Source organism: Brienomyrus brachyistius, chromosome 8 (genome assembly GCF_023856365.1).
Source record: "Brienomyrus brachyistius isolate T26 chromosome 8, BBRACH_0.4, whole genome shotgun sequence".
Taxonomy (NCBI): Eukaryota; Metazoa; Chordata; class Actinopteri; order Osteoglossiformes; family Mormyridae; genus Brienomyrus; species Brienomyrus brachyistius.
This window is the reverse complement of record NC_064540.1, coordinates 22170766-22184298: the sequence shown is the minus strand read 5'-3', so window position 1 is coordinate 22184298 and position 13533 is coordinate 22170766. Positions and strand designations below refer to the sequence as shown.

General features: G+C 42.8%; 1 protein-coding gene across 1 annotated transcript; it reads left to right on the top strand.

Moving 5' to 3' along the window:
• LOC125748151 (protein-S-isoprenylcysteine O-methyltransferase-like) lies at positions 1-6147 on the top strand. The gene is made up of 5 exons (XM_049024022.1): positions 1-263; positions 937-1025; positions 1114-1283; positions 1845-2062; positions 2829-6147. The coding sequence occupies exons 1-5, from the start codon at positions 72-74 to the stop codon at positions 3009-3011; spliced, it is 852 nt and encodes a 283-aa protein (XP_048879979.1). The 5' UTR covers positions 1-71; the 3' UTR covers positions 3012-6147.
• Positions 6148-13533: the final 7386 nt, after the last annotated feature.

Sequence of the window (13533 nt, the reverse complement as noted above, 5' to 3'; positions counted from 1 at the left end):
CAGCGTCTCTGCCCGGTTGGAAAAGCTCGCGATGCTTCCCCCCTGCATATGCGCCCTTTACCGCTTTCAACATGGCAGGAGGCGAACTCGTGTTGGAAGGCAGAGTGAGCGTGACCGGCTTTGTGCTGGGTCTGGCCGTTGTATTCATTCCGGTGCTGACCTCGGTGGATGTAACCGGAACTGGGGGAAAGGGGATCCTTGCCATTTACTTGGGAGTGGTAAACGCGACCCTGCTGGTTTTGTACAATGGGCATATTCATAAGGTAAGCATGCAATGATGCTCTGTGCCCGTACCCCATGTGGTATCATATTACCTGTTATATCTCCCTCATCATTCTTTGAAAATACATACTTGTCTTGCACTTTTTAAGCGATCATACTTGGTTACAAGCTTGTCCCATACGGATCTGCATCCTAAAAATGCAAAGACTAGTTGCAGTTACATTAATCAAGTATGCCTGATAAAGATTTCTCCGGTTTCTTAAGCCGGTTAAATTTTGCATCGTCCTGGATCTGGGTGTGGTATGCTGTAATATGATCACGCAGCTTTGGTTTGTTTCTAAATCTGCTATATCCACTCGGACTTTTACTGCAAGAGCAGTATGGTGTAGATTGCATTTTGACCCAAATTTTCCCAGTTAGAAGAGACTGTGCACCTCTAATAGTATCGGTTCTACACGAGCTCCTTATTAACCAGCTGGATCTCCATCTTAACAGATTTTCAGTTTCACTCCTTAATTTTTTTATTTAGCAGCGAGTATAGTAGAATTACACCGATTTAATTGCTTAAGTGGAACGCAGTTGCTATTTTATTATATTTTATTGTAGAAAAGCAAAAAAAAGTTTTCTTTTGAGTGGTAATGTAGAAATAAACCAGGAACTCAGGCTGTGCAGATGTTTCAGTAATCCTACGCTATCATATTCCCACCTCTAAAGGTCGCCATGCGTGCCTGTCTCCTTGGTTTCACGTTCGGATGCGGCTTGCTGATAAGCTTTGGTCAGACGACATGGTCACACTTTGGCTGGTAAAAAAAAAAAAACATTAAACTATTTCCATGTGATGTTAAGATATGCTGTGATTGGCTGAGTGGGTTGCATTTGCACCTTCCGCAGGTACATGTGTGCCTTGTCCTTCTTTCACTACTCGGAGTACCTGATGACGGCTGTCATGAACCCTCACAGCCTGACACTGGACTCCTTCCTGCTGAACCACAGTGTGGAATACACCGTAGCAGCGGTCTGCTCCTGGCTGGAGTTTATACTGGAGAAACTCCTGATCCCAGGTCAGCCTACTCTGACAGACACACAAGTCTTCATGTCTACACTGTGAGGAAAAAAAAGAACACCAGTTTGGACCTTTGCTTGTCACTGGCGCTGTAGCCTCAATGGTCTGCTAACTGTACCATTAGCTGTAGGTAATTGTACCTTTAAAGATACAGAAATGAACTATGAGGAACATTTCTGTACCTTTGATGGTACATTAATACTGTTTGTGACTACTACTAATACTGGGACTAATACTGTCCATTTCTGTACTTTGAATTAGACTAAAAGGTACTTTAACCTGCAGCTAGGATACAATTTGCAGACCCTTGAGGGTACAGCCCTAGTGACAAGCGAAGGTACAAACTGGTATTCTGTGTTTCTGACAGTTTATAATGCATTTGTTACAGTTGCGTGAGTGTATTTACGTTTTACAGGAGACAGGTGGCTATGCTCGTCTAGTATGAGGTTGACTGTAGTATTGAGTTTCTGCCTGTTTCTGTGTGATTTCATATTGTGGTATAATTTCTATGTAGTAAGCTCCACGGTGGTCTCCATGTCGCCCCCTTAATCCCACTCAGACCTGAAGCAGTGGAGATGGCTGAGTCTACTTGGTCTTCTCATGGTCCTCTCTGGGGAGGGTCTGCGTAAGTCGGCCATGATGACAGCTGGATCCAACTTTAACCACATCGTCCAGAATGAAAAGGCCCAGAGTCACGTGCTAGTGACCGCGGGCATCTACTCCTGGTGTCGCCACCCGTCCTATGTGGGTTGGTTCTGCTGGAGCATTGGCACACAGGTGGGAATCGGGCATACGCTGCAGTGACGAGCAGAGGCGGCTCATTTGATTGTAGGTACCCTTCATGCGCATATTGTGCTGTGATGACGCTCGTAGTAGGTCGTCTGAATGAGGCACGTGTCAGTAAGACGATGGCTGTGTCCAGATTCAAATGCTCCTTTCAAAGACTGAAAGCCTCACAGCGACCCGACAAGGCTGCTCCATTTTGAAGGCTCCTTCAAATGAGGTCTGGGCGCCTCCTTTGTCCGAGCTGTGAAGGATCCACCGGCTGGATATAATGTAGCAGACGGTATAGTGATCAAAATGTGCTAATGGCTTCTTTAAGCTCTTAGTAACAGTTTGGTTAGTTCACATCAGTAAGCTGTGCAGGACCCCAGACTCTCTTACGGGACGTTTGTGATGCTCAGTCTGGTGTTTAAGAAATTGCTTAATTGCTTATCAAAATGATTCCGTTTGAATGACTTTCTGAAAAGATAAGACCATTTTCTGGGATTCAAAGGTAGATAAATCTGGTCCAGAAAGAAAAAATCCGGACCAAGATTTTGTTTCAACCAAATAGTTCAGTACTCTGCGACTGTGTGTATGTTGAACTGGTTGGTTGAAACAAAATCATGGTTTGGAATTTTACTTTCTGGACCTGAACTGTCTACTGCTGCTGGTATTTAAGCTGCTGTCTCCTAGGTAATGGATTCATGTTCTTAAGGACTTCAGTGTTTGCTGCCCCACTGGCCTGGTTAACATCCTCTGTGGGGTTTGTGTGTTGTAGGTCATGCTCTGCAACCCCCTGTGCCTGCTGGGATACACCTTAGTCAGCTGGCGCTTCTTTCGGGAGCGTGTTGAGGAGGAAGAGCTGTCCCTCATCCTCTTCTTCGGTGAGGCATACCTGGACTACAAGCGCAAGGTTCCCACTGGCTTGCCCTTCATCACGGGAATCCAGATAGAATCTTAGACTCTGAAGAGGTTAGGGTTGCAAAGGGCTGGTAAATTTCCAGAACTTTTCCATTCCATGGGAAATTAAGCTGGGAAAGTTTGGAAAATTCCAAGTTGGAAACTTTCCGTGGGAATTATAGGAATTAATGGAAAATTCTCAGACTTTTGTAACCCTAGAGGAGACCCATCAAAGCTTGTGATAAGCGATGACTGTGGTGGTCCTGTTAATGCAGTTCACCACTTAGTGGCTGGAGGAACAAGTGGCTGGAGTATGCGGGCACCGTTAATGGTGCAATGCCACAGGGATTTCTCCGCGTGCGGAAGAGACCACGACGTCCTGCCTGGAAGCTCTGATGCCGCCACACCACACAAAGCAGCTGTTCCTTTCCTGCTTGGCGCTTTCCATGCCCTTCACACCAGACCTTCCATGAGCGCAGAGACAGTGACTACCTCTTTGTCATGCACAGACCTGGCGACTTTTATTAAATATTGTGTTTGCGAGACAAAATCTTGCGCACTTATTCGTTTTTTCTTTGTTAGTGCCCTCTTTTAGAATGAGGGTGGTCCAGCCAGTCCACATTTTTTCTAGAAAACCAACACAGGTAAAAAAATTGGTATGAATTTGGCAGAGGGGCAAAAAAGAGGGTGTTGGGTTTTTTGGGTTCTTGGGGTTAATTTCACAGCTTGTCCGTGTCAGTCCTGATGCCTTTGACCGTTATAAGTATTTACAAAGCAGTTCCTACCCTGCCTTTCATTATACTTTACCATCTTTTTATAACTGAGCTGAATTTCTGTATTTCAGTTATTCTGTGGGGTGGATGCACAACAGACTACAGTCTTTTTATTGCCAGAAAAGCTATTCAAAATTGAATGGTACCTAAATAAAACTCCTAGTTTGTGCTCCCCAAAGCATAAAAATGCACGAGTTCTAATGCTTTATAACCTGCATTTTTCTGCATATACATATAAGGCATTTCAACAGAAGTGTATGAAAGTAGGGGGCGGCATGGTGGTGCAGTGGTTAGCACTGTCGCCTCACACCTCTGGGACCCAGGTTCGAGTCTCCGCCTGGGTCACGTGTGCGGAGTTTGCATGTTCTCCCCATGTCGTCGTGGGGTTTCCTCCGGGTACTCCGGTTTCCCCCCACAGTCCAACAACATGCTGAGGCTAATTGGAGTTACTAAATTGCCCGTAGGAGTGAATGGTGTGTGAGTGTGCCCTGCGATGGGCTGGCCCCCCATCCTGGGTTGTTCCCAGCCTCGTGCCCATTGCTTCCGGGATAGGCTCCGGACCCCCCGCGACCCAATAGGATAAGCGGTTTGGAAAATGGATGGATGTATGAAAGTATTACTGTAAGAGTAGCCTGGGATAATGTCTGACTGGTGGGACTGATTGAATCGGTGCTGTGGCTGTTTCACTTGGTTTGAAATTCCTTATTAAGCACGTACTACTTTGCCTGATGTGTTGCTGAGGCTGATGATGTTGGGAGTCTAACTGTGAACCTGTCGTATGCCTGAATGCTAATGTGGAGAAGGGCTGCACGATGAGTTGAGAACCAGCTTCTGTAATGATTTTTTCCCCTTAAATTTAAATGTTTATTGCATTCATTAAACCGCAAAAGGAAACACAACAAAAGATGACTGTGCCAAATATATGACTGATCCAGGACCAGCTTATCAACTTCCGATAACAGAAAGGAAACGTTCAATTGGGCATACAGTTAGGGTAACCAAAACAGCCATACCGAAAGCTCTAGTACCAAAAGTCCCAATGGAATACTTTTTTAGTACTTCGGTACTTTGGGGTGGGACTTGAAATGATTTCATTGTTGAACTGTTATGCAAATAGCCTGCCTCTAAAATGCAATACAACTGACGTCTTGAAAACAGTTGTGAACTCAGAAAACAATGATAAATGAGGTCAAATAATAATAATGTATACAGGACAAATGAAGTGACTCAAGCTTTAACGGCGATCTGGTCTGAAGAAGCAGAGATCAGGATAGGATAAAAGAAATATTTTGTTTAATATACTAGGACAGCACAGTATTGGAAAATCTCTAAGTATTGCTATGTGATTTTGTTGTAATAAATATTGGGGTATTTACAAAACAAAAAAGGAGTTCAACAAATTTCTCAAAAACCCATCTTGAAGGGATTTAAATAGCAAGGATGAAAATGATTACGACCGTCTCGGAGAACGCATGCATCGTTCATGCAAAGGCAGAGGAGCTAAACTTTTAAAGTGATTTTTAAACATATACTAGATAATCTTGAAAAAGTAATAACTAAAATTGCTAAACTTTATACATTTTTCCCTACGACAGAGTAAAAATGTTTTAGCGAAATGTAAACTCGCCACACTATAATATCCGTACCGAATTGAAGGTAAGAAAATCTAGCTTTCTGGTGAAGTAACAATTGCACATGTGATGTTGGTGTTAATATCATAGCCCTATCCTATACTACAGCCATTTTGCAGTACTAAACACCCTGCCTTACGTTGTGATGTCATTCAGTGCTGGTACCGGTTTTTACACCAGTGGAAAATCAACGCCTTGAAGTACCATACTTTTAGTCCTTTCTTGAAGTACCAAAAGTAAAATAGTTGGTGTGATGGAAAAGTACCATTTAAAGAGAATATGGAATTATGGGATGCTTGAGACTCTGGGAAAAGTAGGAATACTTGTTTCGATCCAGCTGATGTAATACAATGCAGAAGAACTGTTGTAATTTATAAATGAGATGGGGGTTTTATTTTTTTATTTTTGATTAATTGTGCAGCCCTATTGTGAAGATATTAAGTTTCTCCTCCCCCAGGGCGATTCCCAGGGTTCATGTGGTACCACACTTTCCTTCTGACCTCTGGTGCATGTGAGCAATACTGCTGAACTGCTTTAAAAGCACATTTAGGGAAAACTGTGCAATTCGCTTTTAATAACTTTCTGATTGACAAACTGTCCTCCAGCGATGAAAACACTTTTCACCCACGCACCTTTCCCATACTGCTGCTTTCCATTTTTCCATACTAATTTCAAACTGTAAATATGTATTATACCTGGAAATGTTTGATTTTCTACTATATTGAATTTGTTTTTATTTGAGATAAGGCTGAGATATGAAAAAATAATAATAAAATGACTTCAATTACTTTAATGTGGAAATGGTGTTTTGAATAATTCAAGTCCATAGTGTTTGCCCAGAAATTCTATTATTTCTGCGTATAAATTCTGAGTGATGTGTCGCATAGGTGGAGATGATTATATACATTAATGGTAGACGGTTGCCTGTGTTATTTGGGAAGCTATAATGTTTATACCTCACAGAAAAGTTATTGAGGTCAGCTTAATCTCATTTTAATACACGTGGTTAGGTGGCAGTGAATATAGACGTTATAGCCATTTTTTTTTCATGTTGACAAATTATATTTGCCAGCATTTAGCATTTGTACTCGTTTGGGGGGTATCTAAACTCTCAGGCATCGGTGATGAGCTGCTGGTCCCTGTCGTGCCTCCTCAGCCACGTCCTCTCTGACCCCCACCTTGATCGAGTTATTCTGGGAGCGAGCAGCTATCACCAGGCATAACCTCGGGTGAAATGGCCACCGGCACTAATAAATATCATTAATGAATCAGCCACCCAATACTCTGTTGCGTCTCTCCGGGCCAGTGCCAGTGATAACAATGAAGCTCGATTCGGTCAGTGGCGCATCAGCCTATCACATATCGATACAATTAACCTTATCTATCCTTTACTGATCCCGGATGGAATTGACTATATATAATAACGTAATGTTCTGACATCCCATTGCTTGTTGGTTTCTGGTTGCAGGCTGGTATGATGTTGGAATGTCTTTGGTGTGCATGCTGTGTGACAACAAATAAGACACCGCTGCTCGGTTGCTCCATTTTAATTATATGTTGTAAAACATGTCATTTCTTTTTCTAAAACTGTGAAGTGAAATATGAATCTGTGAAGCTTTTCAGACTTACGGAGAGCTGCCCCCTGAAAAAAAACTGATATAAACAGGTTTATTATATATAGGGCAGTTCGGTGCAATCTTTTCTCTCATGTTCGCCATGGAAACTGACACACCGACAAAGGAAAATGCCGGGAAAATCCCAGAAATGGAGTAAAATGCCGCAAAAAAAGCTCAGACCTGCATGTTTTTATAAACCGCGCATGTTTGCAGGTGAAGCCAAATGAGGCGGCACGTTCAAAATATTTACAAGAGGCAGGGATGACATTGTGGAGGAGGCAAACACCCGAGAAATGAAATTTAATGAAAATTGCTGATATACGGGAAGCCAGAGAGATAACGGTGTCCCCTCTTGGGAACGAGTTTGCATAAATGTCGCCAGGTCTAAGGCATGGTCAAGTAAGTAATGCGAATTGCGTGGATATATTTGTATATGAAAAGAATTAAATTCCCTGGGCTCTTGCTGAGTCTGCAAGGTGCATTAGTTCGCACCTAGCGTGGACAACTCTCGTCATTTAGAAAAGGCACTTTTGCATTCGAGCAAGCTCAGCAAAAAGCAGTAGCTATCATTCACAGTTTGACAAGATCGTTATAACTAATTGGTGCTGCGCTAAATTTGTTTGGTTCCCAGGGAGAAAATTAGATAAACTCAAATGACCGTTAATGTTACACCTAATTCAGGTTACAAGACAAAAGTAGGTGATACCATATCTGTGAACATATTTATTTACAGGAGGTGGGGACTCCAGTCCCTGACTTTCCACTGGACTTGGACTCAGATCACAAATTTGATGACTTGTGATTCTACTCTGCAACACTAAGGAAAAGACTTGGACTTGACTTGGAATTAAAGGCAAAGACTCTGGACTTGGACCCTATGACTCAAGAAGGCTTGAGGTTATAGTCACCCCTCAGGATACCAATAATGTTAATTGTATCATTTCAGTGCATATTAATTCTTTGCTGTCTTCATTTTTCATTGGCTGAATGCAAGGTCTCCTGAGATAGTTTGTTAGTACACTGCATGTACACTGACATAAAAACTATATCAGGACAACCAGGAGTGGCCACTTTCTTTTCAACCTACCTCTGCCTATAAAGATCACATCCTCTAACATATTGTGGAGGGTTTTCGTTGCGGCTAGTTTTAACCACTAAAGATTAAAATCTGACATAGGTAGGAAGTCAAGATACATGACTCACACCCTTGATGACTTGCGACTTGACAGCAAAAATGATGGTAAGACTTGTACTCGACCTGGACTTGAGGGCAAATGACCTGAGCCTTGACTTAGACTCTTAGACTGCAATGTTATGACTCAGACTTACCAAGGAATGTTGTTCTCATCCCTGTTATTTACAGATGACCTTATTTAATTTCTAATATATCTTAGGTTCATTCATGTTTCTGCAAAGATCCAGGGAGACACCTTGTGCTACATGCTGTGAAACGATTACTGTTTTCACCAAGAGGAGAAGCGATTCTCAGAAACTTCTTTCGCGTACCTTGATTTGCATATCCATTTGGGTCAAAATCCAGCAATCGTGGGTGGCATGGGTTTGCTCCTGTTGGGCCCCTGTTCCAAAACGCATGTGGATGTCAAAGTAGGCATTGTGTGGCTGATGCCACTTCAGAAAATGCACACAGAGCCAGTACTTTGGGGCACAAGGGTTATCCCTCAAGTTCAATGTTACACCCAAGTTCAGGCTACACTGGACCCCCAGTACCCTATGGGCATGTTATGGGCAGTGCCAGGGCCTTCCCTTAGGTCCATAGGCCTGGATAAACCCATGTCACAAAAAATATATTACAATGCTGTCAAGAATGTGAAGTCAAAAACACTGTGAAACTACACTACTGTAACACATGAGGAGTAACCGCAGCGTGCTTCAGTAATTAACAGAGAGGTTGGAAAAGTTGTAGAGTAGGACACAAAACAGCTGCATAAGCAGGATGCCACTGAAATTCTCTGAGGCACCAGAGCCTGTCCCAGTAGCAAAGGGTGCAGGTTAGGGATGGGATGCACTCACACACAGGCACTGTGACGCAATTCAGAGATGCCGGTTCACGTAAATAGCATGTTTATTAGCGTGAAGTTAAAGGCTATATATATTTGTCATAGGGGAGAAAAAAAAAAATATATATATATCTCAGTTAAAGGCTTGTCAGCAAACTGCAGTATAGGAAAATATAAGATTTATACTGCACAGTTTGCTGACAAGCCATTAATTCTCTGCCAGCTGAGAAATGTGGGCAAATTTCATTTACCTGACAAAGCCCTTCTGACGAGGGGTTTAACGGCAGAAAATGACATTAATACCCCTCCATCTTCATTTAGGGAATACGTGCTGGAAAAAGCAGCATTTTATAAGTGTAAATAAGTGTAAATGTATGATAATTTGTACGCAGTATATCGATAGTGACGTCCATGTAGCAGTCGGATAAGAAGAGCACAGCAGTGCCGCGAAGATCCAGGAACTCAATGGATGTGCAGTATGAAGTGTGATCCCGTAAAAACAGGAAAGAACATCATTTTGAAACACTGTTAATCAAGGTTCAAGAGAAGACAAACCTGGCACTTTATTATTAACATTTATTACCATGTTTATTAACATGCCAGCATGCGAACACTTGACTGATAAAGTTAAATTATTATCCCCCATCACCCAGCCTCTCGGTGGTCATGCATGGTCATACATGGACAACTTTGGTGTCAAAAGGTAAGTATATAATATACAGGAATACTTTATGGGTGAAAATGTTTGGAATAAAGCAGAATGCTAAATTTTCCTGTTCCGTAGTTATGTTCAGGCAATCCAGTTTTAAATAGAAGTTATTTTTGGCCATCAATAGCTAACAGTGTAGCATTCAGTGCCTCAAACTGCTTAGGTATATATTTCAGGTAAGTCTGGTGATTTTACCGTAGAGATTTCATTATGCTAAATTGGTGACTTTAAAGATATAGAAGCATAATTCTAAGATTATGAAAATCTTGATTTATTAACTCCATGTATCTGGAAAACATGATGAACTTTTTTTGGGGAAAAATATATTTTGCTCTTTTAAAATAGAAATTCACTTTGAGTGTTTTATTTGTGATTGTAATATATCAGGGGGCGGCATGGTGGTGCAGTGGTTAGCACTGTTGCCTCACACCTCTGGGACCCGGGTTCGAGTCTCCGCCTGGGTCACATGTGTGTGGAGTTTGCGTGTTCTCCCCGTGTCGTCGTGGGGTTTCCTCCGGGTACTCCGGTTTCCCCCCACAGTCCAAAGACATGCTGTGGCTAATTGGACTTGCTAAATTGCCCGTAGGTGTGCATGTGTGAATGGATGGTGTGTGAGTGTGCCCTGCGATGGGCTGGCCCCCCATCCTGGGTTGTTCCCTGCCTCGTGCCCATTGCTTCCGGGATAGGCTCCGGACCCCCTGCAACCCAGTAGGATAAGCAGTTTGGAAAATGGATGGATGGATGGATGTAATATATCATGCAGGGCGGCATGGTGGTGCAGTGGTTAGCACTGTTGCCTCACACCTTTGGGACCCGGGCTCGAGTTTCCGCCTGGGTCACATGTGTGCGGAGTTTGCATGTCCTTTGCATGTCGTCGTGGGGTGCATGGTTGTGGGACTAGTCTACCACTGCATCTGCAGACACAGTCTTGTTAAGGTGATAACTGAAAACGTATTTCACAGATTGTTTTTAAATTTGCATTGTGTGGGTGACGACCTGGAGTTTAAATTTTGAGACTGATTGCCCTAAAATAAATGCAGCACCACATGCTGATAGCAAAACAAGGCAGTTTTGACACTTGATTTCATTAGAGCAACGACGCAAAAAGTTTTTGAAGGGACTTTTTCCAACTTTGCTGACAATGTATGGGTGCTGAACTGGAACTGATCAAATTTTGAGATAAATCACTACAAAACTTAAAAATGTTGCTTAGTGGCAGCAAACATAAGAGTGACTGCAGGTGCTGTTTCACTTTGTGAATATCCATCCATCCATTTTCCAAACCACTTATCCTACTGGGTTGCGGGGGGTCTGGAGCCTATCCTGGAAGCAATGGGCACGAGGTAGGGAACTACCCAGGATGGGGGGCCAGCCCATCGCAGGGCACACTCACACACCATTCACTCACACATGCACACCTATGGGCAATTTAGCAACTCCAATTAGCCTCAGCATGTTTTTGGACTGTGGGGGGAAACCAGAGTACCTGGAGAAAACCCCACGACGACATGGGGAGAACATGCAAACTCCACACACATGTGACCCAGGCGGAGACTTGAACCTGGGTCCCAGAGGTGTGAGGCGACAGTGCTAACCACTGCACCACCATGCCGCCCCCCCTTGTGCATATAATAAGTCAAAAAGTATTTGATGGATATTATTATTACTTCCCAAAAACATTGTATGGATGAAGATCTACACCTGATTTTATTTGAGACAAGTTGTCTTAAAAATGTAGCAGCAGCACAATGTGGCAAAAAAGGGAGGAAAGTGAGGCTGAGGAAAACACCCTGGTCTTGTGCACACAGTAAGTCTAAAAGTATTTCATGGTTATTTTTCACATTTTGGAGACACATCTATGGTCTGGGTGTGATCAAATTTTGAGACAAATCTCAGTGAAATGAAAGCAGTGCTGCAAAGTAATCTGAGAGAGAAGGACAGACTTAGACACTTGCTTTTGTTACAGTGATGACTCGAAGGGTATTTGACTGATCTTTCTCTTGCATTGCATGATATTTCAGAGCTTGTGTGGTCATGCCACAGAGTCCACTTTTGCTGCCATGAGAAACAAAGCACTGGCAGGTGGCTGTTAAAATGAGTGCAAAAGAGGTTTTCAAAAGATTCTGATAATACTGCCCCAGAAGCGCGGCTATTTTCATTGTAACAAAATGGGACAATCCAGACCCTGCCAAAATAAGACTGTCCTACCAAAATGAGCAAAGTGTGAGAAAGGAAGCTGTCTGATGCAACCATGGGACTCACTATAACACTGACACAGTGCTGGAGAACTTCGTGGCTGATATGGAGAACATTGTGAAGAAGTAATTTTTTAAAACTATGCCAATTTGGAGTTTTTAGAGTCGGAATCTTTATTACCTCTCGGGAAAGGCTGAGGGACATTGTTGGCACGGCTTGCTACAGTTGGAGACAATAGGCAATTAACAACTAAGGCATAAACACAGAGAATAAATACAAGACGCATAACAGAGAGGCATAAACACATGTAGGTGATAAATACAGTGGTTTGTCTCGGGATCAGCCCCCGTCTTGTACCGCCTTTCCTTTCCCTGTTTGGCCAGCTGGTGTCGCTGGCCATCCCAATCTGTCTTCCCTTCGTTTTTTCCTTAGGTTTAGCACCCTTCACAGGGGCTAATGTGTCCCCCTACTCCCTAGGCTGTCCCGGGGTTAGACAGGCTAAGCAGATGGCTCTGACCCAACTGAGTTTGGAGGCTGGCTGGAGGCCTTGTTGGACATCGTGTGTTCTTGTCCCCTGGTTTTTGTTGTGCAGATCTTGTTAATCATGTGTTGTTATATTTCTTTGGGTTCCTCTTTTGTATCTTTAGTTATCCCTGATTGTATGTTTCTAGTTTTGAAGTAAAGTCTGTATCCATGTTTCTGGTGTCCCCCAGTGTTTGAGCTTTTAGTATGTGTCACTTACTCTGACCTGTTTCTGGTGTGTAATTAGTATGTAATTACACGCTGCAGTGTAATTAGTGGGTGTGTAACGCCCCACATCTATCCCTCATCATGACCTTCTTATCTGTCTTTAAGTTCCTGCCCTTGCTCTTTGCTTTGTGTTTGACTCCTGCTTGTTTTCCGTATGTGTCATGGCTAATAGTTTTGTTGGATTGTTGTAGATGTTTGCCTGTCTTCCCTTTATTTTTCTCACATGTAGTTTTGCCTTTTCGTTGTTTTACCTCCCTGCCCTGTTTTGACTTCTCGTGATCCCTTTTCTTTCTGTTTACCCCTGCTTTCAGTTCCCAGTAAAACCCCTTGTCGCCCAGCCTCACTGTGGATCATCCTTTCCCTGCCATAACATATTTGTGAAAATTTAAAAGGTCCAGTGTTATAAGTTCACACTGCTACAATTCAGAAAACATACATCTCTACATATAATGCATAACATACATCACATGCAAATGCTATTATAATGTGAAAATAGTCAGAGGTCTGTGCTGATGAGAATGCAAACATGCAAATAGTGCAAATGTTACATTGTTGTTTGATTACCAGCATGGGGGTACTGTTGATGATTCTGATAGCACTGGGGTTGAAGCTGCCCTTGAAGTGTTTTGTGCTGAGTGATCTGAGTCATCTCCCTGTGGGAAGCAGCTGAAGCAGGCCGTGCACCGATGTAAGGGCTCCCCCCCGTGATCGTTTGGCCAGGTCAAGTGGTGCGTTGAATGTTAAGATGTTCAGTTCTACACACATAATATCTATCACTAACAACCATCAGATGAACACTCATGTGTCATTTTGTATTTTGATCTTTTATTTTTGTATTATATTTGCTATAGTTTTACACTTGCTTTATTTTTCTTTGTTTGCTTTTTGCT